A 19,549-nucleotide genomic window follows, 5' to 3' on the forward strand; every position below is an offset into this window, starting at 1 on the left:
TATTTAACCACTACAAAGAAAAGGGTGCTGTGGGCTTTCTCTTTCATCCTGTTTATCAACGGCTAATCACAGGTCATCTATGTCATTAATATTTTAAGCCCAGAAAACACCTTTCTCACCACTTACATTAAATAAATAAAAAAAGGATCCATTAAAAAGTATAACTTTTTCAGTTTCAGACGCAGAATTAAATTTTATGAGAAGGATAGAGTTAAAAACTTACATTTTTGGTTCCAGAATTGATGGATAATCTGCCCATGTACACATTAAAAACCCTCACATTTTACATTTAAATTGGGGACCTCCACATGCATAAGTTGGTCAGTCGGTCTAATGTGTATTGCCAACTTCAAGCCATGTGGTTGAATTATTGTTTTTCACACTACAAATTAGTCTGCCTCATACTACTTTGGACAGATGGTTTTTCCACGTCAAAAGAAAAGAAATAGAAGGAATTTAAAAGAAGGAATTTATGTCCATTCAGTATAAGGGTTTACACAGTAGAGTTTCAATATTTGCAGATGATACTAAGTTCTGTAAAGTAATTAATACAGAGGCTGATAGTATAACATTACAGAGGGATTTGTGGAACCTGGGGGGATGGGTGGATAAATGGTTGATGAGGTTTAATGTAATTAAATGTAAAGTTATGCACTTGGGCCAGGGAAACCAAAAGTACAATTCTGTTCAAAATGGTCAAATACTTGAAAACTGCAGCTGAAAAAGGCCTGGGGGTATCGAAGGATGGTAACTTAATCTTAGTGACCAAAGCCAGATAGCTGCTAGTAAAGCAAATAAAATTATGGGATTTAGAATAGAATCTCATGAGGATGACGTAGTTTTGCCCTTAGACAAATCACTGGTCAGACCACACATGGAATATTGTGTACAATTTTGGTCACCGGTGTAGAAAATAAACATAGTAGAACTGGAATAGGTGCAGAGGAGAGCAACCAAGATTACTAGGGGAATGGGGGGACTAGAATACAATGACAGATTACAAAATTTGGGATTATTCATTTTAGAAAAAAGACAATGCAGTGGAGACCTCATTACAATGTACAAATACCTTAGTGGGCAGTACAAGATCTTATATAGCTAGGCTGGTGACCAGGACAAGGGGGCATCCTCTACGCCTAGAGGAGCTGTGGTTCTACCATCGCCATAAACAGGGATTATACTGTAAGAGCAGTGTCGCTATTCTTTTTATATTTTATATGCTTTGATATATATGCATTCACACTTTTTTGTGCTGAAGGACATTTTGGTTGTTTGACCCAAGTTCATATCGGTATCGGTAGTCTACCACTTAAAAACACCTGATTAACAGACAACCACTAGCACTGCCTGTATTCTTACCGGAACTATAAAAGCCTGAAATGGTAATATCCTTCAATTTCCTGCTAATCTGACGCATCTGTCGAAGACGGGTGAGATGGCTCTCTGCTAAGTGGGTGGGGCTTAACAAGTTAGGAAAAAGCTGGGAGAGATCTGCTCCAACCAGTTGTCTCACAGGCTGACACAGGATATAAAGTTGATGGGTACATGGCTGACGTGCTTTCAGTTTTATGTGTTAAGTAAGACAAAGTCGAAGCAAGGGAAATATGGAGTTGAAGGGATGAAGAGCTGGGACACTTTGCAGTTTGCTACATTTTCTGTGTAACATAAAATGTAAGAGACAAAAATAATCAAAGTAAGAAGCAGATAAACACAGGTGAGAGAACAGATCTCTTACCCCCTAAAGCTTGTTTCATAACAAAATCCATGGTCCTCTGATGAGTTCTGCCCTTCTGGTCAAAGAGGTATTCTCATCCAGTACAGTTGTTAGGAGACGCTGTAAGAAAGAGGCAGAGAATATTGAGAAAATGGAACATTAATATTCACAATAGTTAATACGTAAACTATACCTGCTATTTATTACTTCACAAATATACAACGTACATGTGTTATCCATCACCATCACCAATACGTCTAGTACAGGTTAAGAATTATTGCCTGCTTATACATATAAACGTGTAAATATTCCGCCATCGATATAAAATGGTCCCCCTGGATCAGGAGTAATTAAAATGAAATGTAAATGAAGATAATTACAATAGATAAACAGCTCGCATTATGAGGAACGTGTAAAAATCACAAACACAAGGAACACTGGCTTAGACTTCTGCTGACATTTTCTATCAGTTTCCATTGGGGGTTCCTGTATTTTTAGCTTCGTATTCTATGTTTGCATCACACCGCAGCAGAAACTTCTTAATTACATGCAATTGAGCAAAGAACTTGACACTTTTTTCTGGCAAAAATAGAACCTTGAATTATTTTTGCCACTAGCTATTAAAGACTCAGAGTTGCAGTTACACAGCACATGGAGTATAAACACAAAAGATTTATGTATAGGATGAGTTATGGGAATAATATAGTATTTATCCCCTGCCCAATCCATATTTTCCCAGTTACATGCTTGCTGCATGATTGTTACATAAAAAGGATAAGTATCATGTTCATTTAAGCAACTACGTTATCAATACTCAGTAAGGTTGGATTAAGGTAGGTGAAGGCCCTTGAGCGCAAAATCTGGTGGGGGTCCCACTGAGTGTAGACCACACAGTGGTGCACATTACTATTCTAAATTATCATTGATAATCTAAACCTCCTCCCACTTACAGTACATGTTAGCCTAGCTGCTGGCCTAGCTGGCACAATGGCAGTGGCAGTAGTAGTGACTACTAGTCCTATCGATGGAGGAAGCCACAGCACCCAGGAGTTTAAATTCCAAAAGGCTTTATTCAGATATCATCCAGGCATAAAAAAACGTGACTTTTCGATTCCCACTGAATCTTCATCAAGCATGCCTTTTGGAATTTATACTCCTGTGTGCTATGGCTTCCTCCATCGGTAGTGCCTGATTTTGGGTTTGAGCATCAGAACCTTCAGCTGCGAGCACCGCCTTTCCAAGTTACCATGCAGGACTTGGATTGCTGCCTTACTACTCCCCTTTTGATTACTAGTCCTAGTTACCACCCCAACCAGCCAACCAGTATTAGGTGCTAAGAAGTACAAGAGAAATTAGGTGTCACTCGGCCTGAAACACGCTGCATGCAGAATGAGATTCAGTACGGGAGGGCTGGGGAGGCACACTTTCACTGACTGATCAAGTGAGTCACTGTCACTTTGTGTCGGTACCTGGCGCATTGCTCTGAGAGACTGTCAGTTCACACCTAAATGTCGGTAAAGTGGTGGGGGACCTGGGGCGTTCTTCTCTGGGGTCCTCCCTAAAATCCTGCCCTGATACTCATTGATATAGGTCACAATAACCCTTCTAGGAATCCACTGTCCCTGTAAGGTAGTTGCCAGTTCAGATAAGGTGTCAGAGGCGTCTTTGATCTGAGATAATGTTGAACCTTTAACCACTATAATGCTGTGGACAGCTGTGACCAAGGCATCTGAGAGGTCATTTACAGGTACAGCACTAAAGATGACTTAATGTCCTCCTCAAGGCGATAAGCTCACAGGAATCTTGTTAAACTCTCAGGCTCCTATTATGTCCAGCTTCCTAATACATTGCATGAAATATTAAATGAGGATAAGAGAAACTAAAATATGCTTCGTTTTAGGGTTCTCCGACGCTGATTCAGGTCCGGCCGGAATTCACTAAGGTCAAGCGATTCGGGCCCTTGGTAAATGACCCCCACAGTCTTTGGCTATGTCTAGGTTACAGAAGGCAAGTGCGTCATGTGTTTTGTGTAAATAACCTTGGAGAACATGCAAGATTATGTGATAAATACCGTAGGCATTGGGATAACTGTGGTGACTTTTAATGCTCCAGGAGCAGCGTTGCATAGTTTTTAGTCTTCAAAACAATTCCAATTACCATAATCATTGAACGTGACGAGAACATCATGAATCCTGTTGCTGTTTTATGCAAGTGGGAAATGACACTTAACCAATGGAAGGAGGCATCACAGCTAAATCCAAGCCAAAAAGATTATCTTCTGTTCACTTACTGCATGGATTAACCAGTGCTGTGTGGACATTTCTGTCACAGATAGCAGCCTGGCAAGAGATGTAAACCATTCCCTCATTTGTGATCACTTTAAAATAAGTGGAATTTCCCTGACAAGAGGCTGTGTTACCCATGTAACTTATGCAGTGTCTTATGTCTAGAAACGACACTGACACTTAAAGGAAATCTACTATTTAAATCTATCATGATAAACCAGGGACACTTACACATAGATCCAGACACTGTGGCTGTGGTAATCTTATATTTGTTATCCATGGCCTCCTTAAATCTAAAATCAACTTTTAAAATTACACTGTGTAGTAGCTCATCTCATCTTCCTCCCTTGACACTTCCACCCTCCCTATGCCATTGGTAATCTCACACAGTGGGAGGAGCGATGTGCTCCTGCACAGTGTAAGGCTACATTCACTCGAACGTATGGGGGACGTATATATGGCCGACATATATACGGCGTATATACGTCCCCCCATACACTTCTATGGGCTCACGGCCCTGTACGGGAGTTGTACAGTGCAGCACACGTGAGGCACCGTACCGCTCCGTAGCCCCGTAGGACATGTCCTATCTTTCTACATAATACGGCGCCATGCACTGTATATTCCTATGGTATATTCCCCTGCTCCTCTCCGCAGTGATGATGTATGCCCGCCATACTAAGGTACGGCGGGCATACATCGTCTGAATGTAGCCTAAGGCTGATTTCACACTAATGTGTGTATACTTGTAATGGGCGTATGCAATAGCGGTTGCATACAACCCCCATGCATTTCAATGGGCAATACGTCCATCCATTTTGATGAATGTATTTCCCACAGGGCAATACCGGGGAAAAAAATCAAGATCCGAATGTAGTGTGAAGTCGGTGCCAGAATAAACCGTATTTGTTATATACATATACACAGGGTGTAACAAAAAGGTTGGGACAAAACATATATCAGATCGAAACTAAAAATAAACAAGTGAAATAGTTTTCAAAAATCTTTCCAATGTTACTGAACTCAGTATCAGGGCGAAAATCAAAGTGGGTAAAAATATTTTAAAGAAATGGAGATATCTTGAGAAATACACATTGGATCAAAATATAAAAAAATATGTGGCAAATATGTATTAAAAAGCTATCCAATGATACTACAGTTGACCCTACATTTTCCCCCAATGGGGGTGAGGTGGAAAGTATGTGCAGTACTAGTTTTCTGTTCTCTCCAGGGGCTGGTGGAGTGTGAGTCCTGCCTCTCACACATTGGGAAGCTTGATTAACTGCAGTTTCCTCCCCTCTAAAGATGGGCATTTTTCTTGTTGCCTAAGAAGTTTTCAAATATCGAATTCTCTACATTTAGAGATCAAATCTGGTATCATTGATATATTTTCTAAAAACTGTTCATACATCTATTTCCAGATTTCGTTTCTGATATGTATTGATGGAAATATCCCATTTATCCCGTTTTGTTTACATCTGTCACCAAAATTGAAAAGGACCTCAGTCAAATCAATGTCATTTTTCCTGGGGAATCCAAATCTGCAATAAAAATAGGGGTACCCATTTAAGATATTTCAGTTGCTTCCCTGCCACCCCCAGGGGTGGGAGTAGTGGTCGAGTTTGGTATCATTGTATAGATTTTAAAAAATATTTGACACATATATATTTAGTTTTTCGATTTGATATTCCACCGCCCCAACCTTTTTGTTACACCCTGTATGTAAATAGACAGTAATCAGAAGGGAGGCTCTTCTTTATGGGATGCATTTTAGATAAGGTGAAAGACAGGGGTTTTATCCTTATTGATGGAATCATGATTCAAATCAATACCATTGAATGCTGGGAATCCTCCGTATCAATAACCCAGTAAGACACAGAATCTGATACTAAAACTAACATTTCACCATCACTTTGTAAAAATCACATTTTCCCAGTTCTGCTTAGTAGTAGTTCTCCTAGAAAACAGTGAATAAAAATGAAGATTTGACTCCATTATAATGTAATAAGCACTGATGTCACAGTGATTAGCCGGGAAGAGATATTTCATTATGAGAAGTAACTTCACTGTGTAAGATGATTAATTGTCTTACATATGCAGAAATGTATTGAACAATGGACCACTACTATTTTCCATTGTAATGCTGGGGTCTCATGGAGGGAGGGGAGGTGCAACAGATTTTCTATCATGGAAATCAATCAATCAACAAGGTGCACCTGATGAGCACCCCTGCAGGAAAGGCTGAGGATTTACTTCGGATTTTATCTGATCCATTGCGAAAGTTAAAAGTTGATGGGTAAACCCACAACATAAATTGAAAAGCAACATTTAGCAGTATTAGTTTTAGTCCCAAATGTAGATGAGGTTTTGTGTAATCTTTTACACTAGGCTGCTACCTTACAATGGCTTAGCTGCCGCCAAGTGCGGTGTGGCTGAGAACCATTCTAGCGCCAACTATCACATCTGAATAGGGGCTTTACAGGGGTGTTCTAATAGAACTGTATCTACTTTACACAGAATAAGGGATAAGTTTCTGATAACTAGCGACTAGGAGGAATTTCTGGGATAGCAAGAACGGGGAGCCTAAAGCTCCCTAAAATATACCATACAGAATGGGGTTCTGCTGTGCATAGTCATTTTGAAAATGAGAGAAGCTTTCTATTCTGTATCAGGTGACTTTTTGATCTGCTATTGTCCTGTTATTCAGTGGTCAGACGCCTATCCACTCTCCAATCGCCATATCATCCATGCCTTATAAGAAAACCTCTTTAAATGGAACCAGTCAACAGCAATGTGATTTTTAGCTTGTGGCAGGTTCCAATAGCCTCTGCTATGGTGATTTTAAAAATGCCTTTCTGAATCATTTGATTAGTAGTTTAAATATGTTTAATTCACATTACCTGGCTCCCTACCAGCAGCATGTGGTGAGTCCCGAGGGGTGGGGGGACAGAAGCTGCAGCCTATTTGTGCCTGTGCCAGTCTCCTCCCCTACCCCCTACCCACATCCTGTCATTTGAATTGAGCAGGAAGGGGAGGGATAGAAATGGTATAGAGGAGGGAAGAACGCATGAGGAGACACAGCCACACACAGGCTGCAGCAACCTTCCCTAGGGAATCACCACACACTACTGGAAAGGAGCCAGGTAATGTAAATCAAACTATTATGAACTACTGAAATGATTCAGAATGCTGACAAAGACATTCAGGGCTAATTCAGATGGGCATGCTCTCGTTGCACTGAATCCTGGGCAGCACAGGGCTGGGAGGAAGAGGGGGAGGGGTGAGTACTCTTCACGTCTTTCTCGCTCTAAAGGAATAGGGGTGTCCTATATTTTGCATCACGGCTGCCTGACTCAGTCACAATGCGGTGGCACACCATGTACTCACTGCATCATGACGGAGAGCCAAAGTCTATTGGGGGCGTCATCTGGCCGCAACTCATGCGACCAGATCACTGCCCCCATAATGGCTGTGTGAATGATCCCTAAATCTTTATTAGCAATGACATTAGTTGGCCACATAGAATAATACCATTAATGCATATTTCAACAATACATAATGTATATGATAATGCCAGTAATTTGTAAACATAATGCAAGTGTGGGAAAAAATACATTATTTATTTATCTATATCATTCTCCAAAATAATAATTTTGTACCACAGAATACATGTTTGTGATACAAAATACCATATATATATATATATATATATCTTTGACCATGCAATATCGAAAGAGCATTCTTTTTCAATGATTTCACAAGGAATTTATTGCCTGTAAAACCTCTTCATTGGTTCTGTGCATCCATTACTATAAAAAACAACTGAGAGTTCTTTGCTCTCTAGGCAATTAAAATCCCTAACCAGATAATCAATGTGCTGAGCTCAAGAAATGTCCAGATAATAGAGATACACAGTTTATCTGAGAACCTCCTGTGTCTTTTGTGATTTTTGTGATGGTTGGACTCCATGTGTGATATTTTTTATTTGCATTTTTCAGCTTCAGGTGATGAAATTGGATTATACACCTTATGGAAGGCATGAATGGATGATATAGTTGAGACCACATCAGTGTATACAGTGTAACCCCCAAAGTACTCTCCATATATAAATATAGGTGTATCCATGAACCAGGCATATGCTGCTCATAGCTTATCTACGAGTCAAACTGCTTGGAATTAGACAACATAGAAGTGATATGATGGATCTTATATACTGTATATACTGTATAACAAGAATGGGGTTTGTTCTGAAGATTTATAACAAGGGAGCAAATTTAAACATATATATTGGATGCTGCAGAATTTTACATCTTATGCCTTTGTTCTTTTAAAGCTTTAGAAATGATGCAAAAGATGCTATGGAGCCCAGAGCCAATAAAGTTTGTTTGCATAATTTTTAAAGCCTTGTTTTGTGAAAACAAGGGCATTAGAAGCCTCAAGAAGATCAGATCCTAGGGGCACACAACAGCATTGCAATCCTTGATCCAGTGGTAGATTTCCTTTAAAAGGGTTGTCCACTTTCAGAAAATAATTGATATGGTTTATGTAATAAAAAGTTATCCAATTTTGTAATATACTTTCTGTATTAATTCCTCACAGTTTTCTAGATCGCTGCTTGCTGTCCTTCTATCTGCTTTCTGTCCTTCCAGTGGATAGAAATCTGTCCATGGTCTTGTGATGGACACACATTTGTACAAACCTTTACAATCACCAAGAGTAATCAGAGCTGTTCGATACTAATGGCTTGTGCACCTGCATGTCCATCACAAGACTATGGACTACCCCTTTAAATGTGTGTGTTCGGGGGGGGGGGAGCTATAAGTGATAGACAGCTGTTCTTATGCAGATAATAACTGAGTAGGACAACCCACTGGACCCCTAAGCTCATTGTGTGCATGATTTCAATGAAAACTTCTCAGTTACTCAGTTCCTTTCATCTGAAATTATGTTTAACGTGACATTTCTCCTTTAAGCTGAGACCTTGGTTGACAACCAAACTGATCCAGGAATACATGGAAAAAAACCCTGATAATTCTCTGCCATGGGGCATCATGACATCATCCCGCTACTCGCATTTCCAAAATCCTGGCCTGTGTCATTCATAAAACCGTTTCTGGCAACTAATCCAAGTGTATTGATTTTCTTAAACAAATGGAGGAAGTACTTGAGTATGAGGAGAGGTTAACAGCTAGTGCTGGGATATGTGATGCACGGAGAGGTCCTATGGGAGATGGAATAAGTAAATATCTCTAAAAGTTGTGCTAGATAAGCACTTTCTACAAACTGTGTCACTCCCCCAGGTACCAGACACTGAACTAGATCTGTATAACCCATATTCTGTTTCTCACATTTGGCTTTTAAAGGTTACCACAAACATTAGTGGTCCATCATATATTTTACATGGCTGTGTGCAGGAAAGATACATATGGTAGTCATTGATAATGAGACCTTAAAGTGAAATTGCCCCTTGTGAAACTACTATTAAGAAATTGTAAAAGTGACCCATAGAACTTCTATAGTCGGCAACTTTTCCTCATGACTCGTTAGGTCGCATGCATGCTTTGTCCAGTCGAGTATTCATAGGTCTTCAATGTGGATAGCAGAGTGAGTCACTATAGTCTGTGGCTGCAACCAGTATTAGATTATAGCGGCTGCTTGTTGTCTACTGAGGATTGTCTGTATGGCAAAAGAGGTCGGCAGTGACAGGCTCAGTGCTGGATTATAAGTCAAAACATTGGTAATGTCAGGTTCTGTATTATCTATACACCGCAGGGGACCAATAGTTAAAAAAAAAAACAATTAGGCATGTGCACTTGCACTTCATTCACACTTAAAAGGGTACCCCCTGAGTTTCTTAAATATACTCAGGATAACAAAATAACACATATTCTATAATTCACTGAACAAAAAAAAAAGCATTTCACAGATATAATTCCAACCTTTCTCTATCAGCACTGCTGTACACAATTTCAGTTGCCCCTAGACACGACCCTGTATCTTCTGACTTTAGGTTTAGCAGACATGTCTGTTGCTGCGGAGCTGAGGTCTTCTCTGTTCTCTGCCTCTATCCCCCACCCTTACATTCAAGGACAAGCTCACACTGATACCCACTGACCTCCTGCCAGCAAACAACACACAACACATCATAGTGTGAGCTAAAAGTGTCAGCTCACAGAACTAATGGATCATGCAGTGTCTGCTTTGAAAGTCCCCGCCCACACTCTGGAATCTTACACTGACCATCACAGAGTGATGGGAGCTAAAACAGTAATACAACTGAGTAGAATTGTAAAGTATGGGGTTAAAAATGATCTTTATTGTGTAAACATCACTAGGAGATTGGAATTTGAGAATTTTCATTTGTGGGCAAACCCCTTTAAAGGGAAAAAAAAATCACAAATCATTTATCAACTCCTGTCCCCCCATTGTGTCTTTGTTGAATAGAACACTGAAGGCATCCTAGCTTAAATCTGCCTACTTCCACCAGTAGAATAATTCCCCAAACTTTTTCTGCCATTCTTTATGTTGGCTCCATCCACTATTGTGTGGGTCTGCCGACTCCGAGAGACTCAGTGAAATGGTGAGAAGATCTGCAGTTTCCTACATAGTGATCACTACTAAATACACCCTACAGTGAGAGGGACAGCATTCTGGTAAGGACAGGAAGTGGACAGGGAGAGAACATCCTTTCTGCTCAGGCTAAGATTTGAAGAGACACAGAGCTGTTAATCAAAAGAAGGAGGCGTGGTTAACTGGCAGGCTCTTCTACACAGAAATGGACTCATCTAGACTCATTTGCATATCAGAAAAATGGTTGTAATTAAGGTACATTGCAAATAATTTTAGGTAATTTGGGGAGGACTTTTAACCCTTTATCAACAGGTGTGAGTGGTGTAAGGGGAAAAATTCTGGTGACATGTCTTCTTTAAGCTTTATTCAATGGATGGGGATATGTATTCACGGTCGGATAACTCCTTTAAGCCTGTAAATGTTATTTTGAAAATAATTTTAAGGGACATCTTTATTTCATGATGTACGCTTGATAAATTCTTTACCAACAGTTGCTTACTATATAATGCATTAAGTACTATACCGAAAGGCGTTGAGGCTACTATGTGGGCGGTGAAGTGACTACCTACCCAATAGGCTTTTTAGACCTTCCGTTTAACTAATACTGAAAACACTATGAAATATCAAAGTATCTAAATTCAGTATATTTAGCATGAGAAAAGTGAATAAAACATACTTATATAGGTACCCCATTTACTCTTGTAGACCGATCAATGTCTGCCGTATTCAAACAATACTTAGACATTACAAGGGGGTAGGCAACAATCCTTTTGGTCACCTTAAACTACAACCAGGCCTTCTATTCTCTTCTCAACCATCTCAGATTTATTAAGGACATGTCAGGCCTGGAGCTACAGACCCCAAAGAGTCGTTTATACTCGATGTGATATCTTATAAATCTCTTACCTCGCCATAATATATCAAAGGAGAACAAAAGGCACCAACAGGAGGAACATTATGGAAGAGAATGTCATGTTCAACACTAATGTACAAGTATTTTAAGATAATGGTGTTCTATATGGAGGGTTGAAACATTTGTTCTTTCTTACTAATGATGGGAAAAGTAGACCACAAATGCATTCTGCATAGCTGACCCTAGTATGAAGACAAAACTAAGACAGCCTTGGGGCACATTTGCTTTCAGTAAAAACTAATAATGTCTGAAACACTGCAGAGATTGTAATGTCAGTATTCAGAGCAAAAGGAAAAAAGCTATGAAACAGCCAAAGTACAATAAATATTGTCTACTTTGGACAATTAATCCCTCACAACTATATATCAATATTATAAATCTGACTTCAGATGGAATATTTCATAATGATCAAAATTGTAATAGTGTATAAAGCACAACAAAATGAACAGCTGATTTATTCCTTCCATACAGTTGAGGTCAATCATGGCTTATGACAGTGGTAGCAAACCTATGGCACCGGTGCCAGAGGTGGCACTCAGAGCCATCTCTATGGGCACCCTTGCCATCACCCCAGGGCAGTGTTCGTCAGGCAGGACTCAAGGCCTCTAGAAGGAAGCTACAATGATAATCCAAACTTCTTCTCCTTCTTTCTACTGTATGGTGTCCTCAGATGCCTATACAATTAAACATGTGACAGAGCAGGGAGTAATAAGTTACTGCTTAAATTGTCGCATTGGCACTTTGCGAAAAATACATGGGTTTTTGTTGTAGTTTGGGCACTCAGCGTCTAAAAGGTTTGCCATCACTGGCCTATGAGTCAATCCCATAGAAGTTTTAAGTTACTTTTAGCCCCAATTTCTCCTGATTTCTCTAGATCCAAATGGCTGATCCCAAAACAATCTAAAACTCACCTATGGCTAGAGGATTAGTGGTATAATATTAATTTCTATGGGCTCATGGCCATGAATTCATGTGTGAGTTGACTGTTTAAGGGATGAGTATGTCCTGTGCCCGCCCGTAGTTGCGGCTCAGGCAATCTTTATTGTGGTCATCAGTGTGAGAGTGGACTCCACGTGCTGGTAACACATAGGTCACAAACAACAGACCGTGGATATGTAGTTTGTGTCCCAAGTTCTGCACTTTAAGATATTAACGGTGGAGTTAGTTCTTACTTGAATTGTAAAAAGCTGTCTCAAATATACAATATAAGCAACAAATGGAAAGCAATGAAAAAGAATGTTGTCAGGCCCCCAGTGATGCAGTAACTAAGGCCAATTGGGAAGAGGAGTATAAAGTATCAATAGTGTAAACCCAAAAAACCCATAATGGTCCTTCATAATGGGTGTTGATGGAGTAGTCTCGTTGGTCACTCAATGATAAGATCAGCGTCTTCTGGTAACAGGGGAAAAACCAACCCATTGTCTGTCCTTAGATGGATCAGCATTAGAGATGAGCGAACACTAAAATGCTCGGGTACTCGTTATTCGAGACGAACTTTTCCCGATGCTCGAGTGCTCGTCTCGAATAACGAACCCCATTGAAGTCAATGGGAGACTCGAGCATTTTTCAAGGGGACCAAGGCTCTGCACAGGGAAGCTTGGCCAAACACCTGGGAACCTCAGAAAAGGATGGAAACACCACGGAAATGGACAGGAAACAGCAGGGGCAGCATGCATGGATGCCTCTGAGGCTGCTTAAACGCACCATTATGCCAAAATTATGGGCAACAGCATGGCCATGACAGAGTGACAGAATGAAGCTAGATAGCATCTAAAACATGCAATAATTGACCCTGACACTATAGGGGACGGCATGCAGAGGCAGCGGCAGCAGGCTAGAGAGTGTCATGGCGACATACCCTAAATGGACTCAGGCTTCAAACCAATGGGTGGCAGAGAGGAACCAAAGGAGGTGAGCAAGAAGTGCTCAAATAATATCGGTACATGATAAAAGTTTGCCAGTATATTTTGTGGATTACACAGCAGGGTGGCGACAAAGTTAACATGGAAGCCATGAAAACAACCCAAAATTCTGCCTGACACAGCTCGTTTGATAAGGGGACCATGTATGGAGGCAGTGAACTAGTAGTAGATTAAAGGTGCTGCAGTTAAAACTATGTTAGTTGGATCTTGGCATGGAGCTGGCGCTCCGCTGCCAGGCGAGCTTTCGCCAATCCAAGCCCCTGTCTCTAGGCTACTCCCCAAACAGCACTTCTAAGAACCTTTTGTATAAGATCAAGTGTAGTAGCGTTCTTATAAGTTTAGGATATGCCGGGTGAGGGGAATGTAAACAGATGCGCAAGAAGCGCATGATGCGCATGGAGCTGGCGCTCCGCTGCCAGGCGAGCTTTCGCAAATCCAAGCCCCTGTCTCTAGGCTACTCCCCAAACAGCACTTTTGTATAAGATCAAGTGTAGTAGCGTTCTTATAAGTTTAGGATATGGCGGGTGAGGGGAATGTAAACAGATGCGCAAGAAGCGCTGAAATAATATCCCTAAATGGTAAAAGTTTGCAAGTATATTTTGTGGATTACACAGCAGGGTGGCGACAAAGTTAACAACTTTGATGTGGAATCCATGAAAACAACCCAAATTTCTGCCTGACACACCTCGTTTGATAAAGGGACGATGTATGGAGGCAGCTATATGGACGACTTTTGGAGGTAGGAATGGAGACAACGTGTGGAGGCTGCTATGGAGACAATTTAATTTGGATAGTGCCTGTATGTGGCAGTCCCAAACATTTTTCAAACCAGAGGAGCAGGTAGGTGGCCCTCCAGTAAAATGGGATAGATTGAGTGCCTGTATGTGGCAGTCCCAAAAATTGTTCAAACCAGAGGAGCAGGTAGGTGGCCCTCCAGTAAAATGGAATAGATTGAGTGCCTGTATGTGGCAGTCCCAAAAATTGTTCAAACCAGAGGAGCAGGTAGGTGGCCCTGCAGTAAAATGGAATAGATTGAGTGCCTGTATGTGGCAGTCCCAAAAATGTTTCAAACCAGAGGAGCAGGTAGGTGGCCCTCCAGTAAAATGGGATAGATTGAGTGCCTGTATGTGGCAGTCCCAAAAATGTTTCAAACCAGAGGAGCAGGTAGGTGGCCCTCCAGTAAAATGGGATAGATTGAGTGCCTGTATGTGGCAGTCCCAAAAATGTTTCAAACCAGAGGAGCAGGTAGGTGGCCCTCCAGTAAAATGGAATAGATTGAGTGCCTGTATGTGGCAGTCCCAAAAATTCTTCAAACCAGAGGAGCAGGTAGGTGGCCCTCCAGTAAAATGGGATAGATTGAGTGCCTGTATGTGGCAGTCCCAAAAATGTTTCAAACCAGAGGAGCAGGTAGGTGGCCCTCCAGTAAAATGGAATAGATTGAGTGCCTGTATGTGGCAGTCCCAAAAATTCTTCAAACCAGAGGAGCAGGTAGGTGGCCCTCCAGTAAAATGGGATAGATTGAGTGCCTGTATGTGGCAGTCCCAAAAATGTTTCAAACCAGAGGAGCAGGTAGGTGGCCCTCCAGTAAAATGGAATAGATTGAGTGCCTGTATGTGGCAGTCCCAAAAATTCTTCAAACCAGAGGAGCAGGTAGGTGGCCCTCCAGTAAAATGGAATAGATTGAGTGCCTGTATGTGGCAGTCCCAAAAATTGTTCAAACCAGAGGACCGGGTAGGTGGCCCTCCAGAAAAATGGAATAGATTGAGTGCCTGTATGTGGCACTCACAAAAATTGTTTCAAACAGAGGACCGGGTAGGTGGCCCTCCAGAAAAATTAAATGCATGAAGTATAGCAAGAGCCAGTGGGCCCTGTCAAAAAATAGCCATTTTCCTCTGCTTTACTGTACAAAGAGGAGGAGAAGGAGGAAAATGAGGAGGAGGAGGAGGAGTGGATCAATTATTCAGGTTGAGCTTCCTTCACCTGGTGGAGATTGGAAATTCTGAGAAATCCAGCCTTTATTCATTTTAATAAGCGTCAGCCTGTCAGCGCTGTCAGTCGACAGGCGTGTACGCTTATCGGTGATGATGCCACCAGCTGCACTGAAAACCCGCTCGGACAAGACGCTAGCGGCAGGGCAGGCAAGAACCTCCAAGGCGTACAGCGCCAGTTCGTGCCACATGTCCAGCTTTGAAACCCAGTAGTTGTAGGGAGCTGTGTGATCATTTAGGACGATGGTATGGTCAGCTACGTACTCCCTCACCATCTTTCTGTAAAGATCAGCCCTACTCTGCCGAGACTGGGGACAGGTGACAGTGTCTTGCTGGGGTGACATAAAGCTGGCAAAAGCCTTGTAAAGCGTACCCTTGCCAGTGCTGGACAAGCTGCCTGCTCGCCTACTCTCCCTCGCTACTTGTCCCGCAGAACTACGCACTCTGCCGCTAGCGCTGTCAGAAGGGAAATACTGTTTCAGCTTGTGCACCAGGGCCTGCTGGTATTCATGCATTCTCACACTCCTTTCCTCTGCAGGGATGAGAGTGGCAAGATTTTGCTTGTACCGTGGGTCCAGGAGAGTGAACACCCAGTAATCGGTGCTGGAATAAATTCTTTGAACGCGAGGGTCACGGGATAGGCAGCCTAGCATGAAATCTGCCATATGCGCCAGAGTACCAACGCGTAAGAATTCACTCCCCTCACTGGCCTGACTGTCCATTTCCTCCTCCTCCAACTCCTCCAACTCCTCTTCTTCTGCCCATACACGCTGAACAGTGAAGGACTCAACAATGGTCCCCTCTTGTGTCTCGCCAACATTCTCCTCCTCTTCCTCCTCATCCTCCTCCACCTCCACCTCCTCCGATATGCGCTGAGAAACAGACCTCAGGGTGCTTTGGCTATCAACAAGGGAATATTCTTCCCCCGTCTCTTGTGACGAGCGCAAAGCTTCCGACTTCATGCTGACCAGAGAGTTTTTCAACAGGCCAAGCAGCGGGATGGTGAGGCTGATGATGGCGGCATCGCCACTGACCATCTGTGTTGACTCCTCAAAGTTACTCAGCACCTGACAGATATCAGACATCCACGTCCACTCCTCATTGTAGACTTGAGGAAGCTGACTGACCTGACTACCAGTTCTGGTGGAAGTTGACATCTGGCAGTCTACAATCGCTCTGCGCTGCTGGTAAACTCTGGATAACATGGTCAGTGTTGAATTCCACCTCGTGGGCACGTCGCACAACAGTCGGTGAGCGGGCAGTTGGAGGCGGCGCTGCGCTGCCCTGAGAGTGGCAGCATCTGGGCTGGACTTCCTGAAATGCGCACAGATGCGGCGCACCTTCGTGAGCAAATCAGACAGATTGGGGTATGTCTTGAGGAAACGCTGCACTATCAGATTTAACACATGGGCCAGGCATGGCACATGTGTCAGTCTGCCGAGTTGCAGAGCCGCCACCAGGTTACGGCCGTTGTCACACACAACCATTCCCGGCTTGAGGTTCAGCGGTGCCAGCCACAGATCAGTCTGCGCCGTGATGCCCTGTAATAGCTCTTGGGCGGTGTGCCTTTTGTCGCCTAGGCTCAGCAGTTTGAGCACCGCCTGCTGTCGCTTAGCGACGGCACTGCTGCTGTGCCTAGAGCTACCGACTGATGGCGCCGTGCCCACGGATGGTAGTTCGGAGGAGGAGGTGGAGGAGGGGTGGGAGGAGGAGGAGGCATAGTAGGCCTGAAACACCTGGACCGAGGTAGGCCCCGCAATCCTCGGCGTCGGCAGTATATGAGCAGCCCCAGGGTCAGTCTCGGTCCCAGCCTCCACCAAGTTAACCCAATGTGCCGTCAGCGATATATAGTGGCCCTGCCCGGCAGCACTCGTCCACGTGTCCGTGGTCAGGTGGACCTTGTCAGAAACGGCGTTGGTCAGGGCACGGATGATGTTGTCTGACACGTGCTGGTGCAGGGCTGGGACGGCACATCGGGAAAAGTAGTGGCGGCTGGGGACCGAATACCGAGGGGCGGCCGCCGCCATGAGGTTGCGAAAGGCCTCGGTCTCTACTAGCCTATAGGGCAGCATCTCCAGGCTAAGCAATCTGGAGATGTGCACATTAAGGGCTTGGGCGTGCGGGTGGGTTGCACTATATTTGCGTTTCCGCTCCAGCGTCTGGGGTATGGAGAGCTGAACGCTGGTGGATGCTGTGGAGGATCGTGGAGGCGACGATGGGGTTTTTGGGCCAGGGTCCTGGGCAGGGGGCTGACTAGCAGCTGACACAGGGGAAGGAGCAGTGGTGTGCACGGCCGGAGGTGAACGGGCTTGTTGCCACTGAGTGGGGTGCTTAGCATTCATATGCCTGCGCATACTGGTGGTAGTTAAGCTAGTAGTGGTGGAACCCCTGCTGAGCCTGGTTTGGCAAATGTTGCACACCACAGTCCGTCGGTCATCCGGTGTTTCCTTAAAGAACCTCCACACTTCTGAAGATCTAGCCCTCGCCGCAAGAGCCCTCACCACGGGAGCTTCACTAGTTGACAGTGGCGCTGATGCACCAGCTCTGGCCCTGCCTCTCCGTCTGGCCCCACCACTGCCTCTTCCAACCTGTTCAGGTCGAGGACTCTCCTCCGTCTCAGAAGCACTGTGTTCACCCGGCCTCTCAACCCAGCTTGGGTCTGTCACCTCATCATCCTCCGATCCCTCAGTCTGCTCCCCCCTCGGACTTCCTGCCCTGACAACAACTTCCCCACTGTCTGACAACCGTGTCTCCTCATCGTCGGACACCTCTTTACACACTTCCACTACGTCAAGAAGGTCATCATCACCCACAGACTGTGACTGGTGGAAAACCTGGGCATCGGAAAATTGCTCAGCAGCAACCGGACAAGTGGTTTGTGACTGTGGGAAGGGTCCAGAAAACAGTTCCTCAGAGTATGCCGGTTCAAATGGCAAATTTTCCTGGGAGGGGGCAGACTGGGGGGGAGGAGGCTGAGGTGCAGGAGCTGGAGGAGTGGGGATTTCGGTGACATGGGTGGACTGCGTGGAAGACTGACTGGTGGTGGACAAATTGCTCGAAGCATTGTCAGCAATCCACGACATCACCTGTTCGCACTGTTCTGGCCTCAACAGTGCTCTACCACGAGTCCCAGTAACTTCAGACATGAACCTAGGGAGTGTAGCTCTGCGGCGTTCCCCTGCTCCCTCATCAGCAGGTGGTGTCTCACCCCGCCCAGGACCACGGCCTCTGACCCCTGCAGTAGTTGGACGCCCACGTCCCCGCCCTCGTCCTCTACCCCTAGCCCTCGGGTTAAACATTTTTAAAATGAGAGTTATAACTTTTTTTTTTTTTTTACTTTTTTTTTTTTTTTTGTGTGTTTTTTTTGTGTTTTTTGTTTTTTTTTGTGTTTTTTGTTTTTTTTTGAGTTTTTAGAACCAAACAATCCTATCCTATTGCTATGGCTATTTTCTAGCCAAGTATCAAAGGAAGCACACTACTATGCCAGATGAGATGACACTGAGTTATTGCCTAATAGAAATCCAACCCCTACTGAATTTTGCCACTTCAGCCTTTGCTATGGATATGTGCGCCACTAAGCGCAGAACACAGCGGTCGCAAGTCTCACTACAAATTGCTCAGAATTGGCAAGTACATGCACTGCAGAAACTACAGCCACCAGCAGATCAACCAGAAATCAAATATATAGAACGCTACTGTAGGCTTCAAGAAGCTATTTGTATTCTCCTATGGCTATTTTCTAGCCAAGTATCAAAGGAAGCACACTACTATGCCAGATGAGATGACACTGAGTTATTGCCTAATAGAAATCCAACCCCTACTGAATTTTCCCACTTCAGCCTTTGCTATGGATATGTGCGCCACTAAGCGCAGAACACAGCGGTCGCAAGTCTCACTACAAATTGCTCAGAATTGGCAAGTACATGCACTGCAGAAACTACAGCCACCAGCAGATCAACCAGAAATCAAATATATAGAACGCTACTGTAGGCTTCAAGAAGCTATTTGTATTCTCCTATGGCTATTTTCTAGCCAAGTATCAAAGGAAGCACACTACTATGCCAGATGAGATGACACTGAGTTATTGCCTAATAGAAATCCAACCCCTACTGAATTTTCCCACTTCAGCCTTTGCTATGGATATGTGCGCCACTAAG

At 43.5% G+C, this 19,549-nt stretch overlaps 1 protein-coding gene across 3 annotated transcripts in view; it reads right to left on the bottom strand.

Annotated features, from left to right (window-relative positions):
* Positions 1-19,549, bottom strand: part of CPLX2 (complexin 2) — a 124,014-nt gene that overhangs the window by 36,350 nt on the left and 68,115 nt on the right. For all 3 annotated transcript variants that reach the window (XM_072146049.1, XM_072146050.1, XM_072146048.1), the window contains exon 2: positions 1,736-1,834. In XM_072146049.1, coding sequence (XP_072002150.1) covers positions 1,736-1,766 — 31 coding nt within the window. In that variant the 5' untranslated portion in view covers positions 1,767-1,834. The remainder of the gene's footprint in view (positions 1-1,735; positions 1,835-19,549) is intronic.

The sequence above is a fragment of the Engystomops pustulosus genome, chromosome 4 (assembly GCF_040894005.1).
Source record: "Engystomops pustulosus chromosome 4, aEngPut4.maternal, whole genome shotgun sequence".
Lineage (NCBI taxonomy): Eukaryota > Metazoa > Chordata > Amphibia > Anura > Leptodactylidae > Engystomops > Engystomops pustulosus.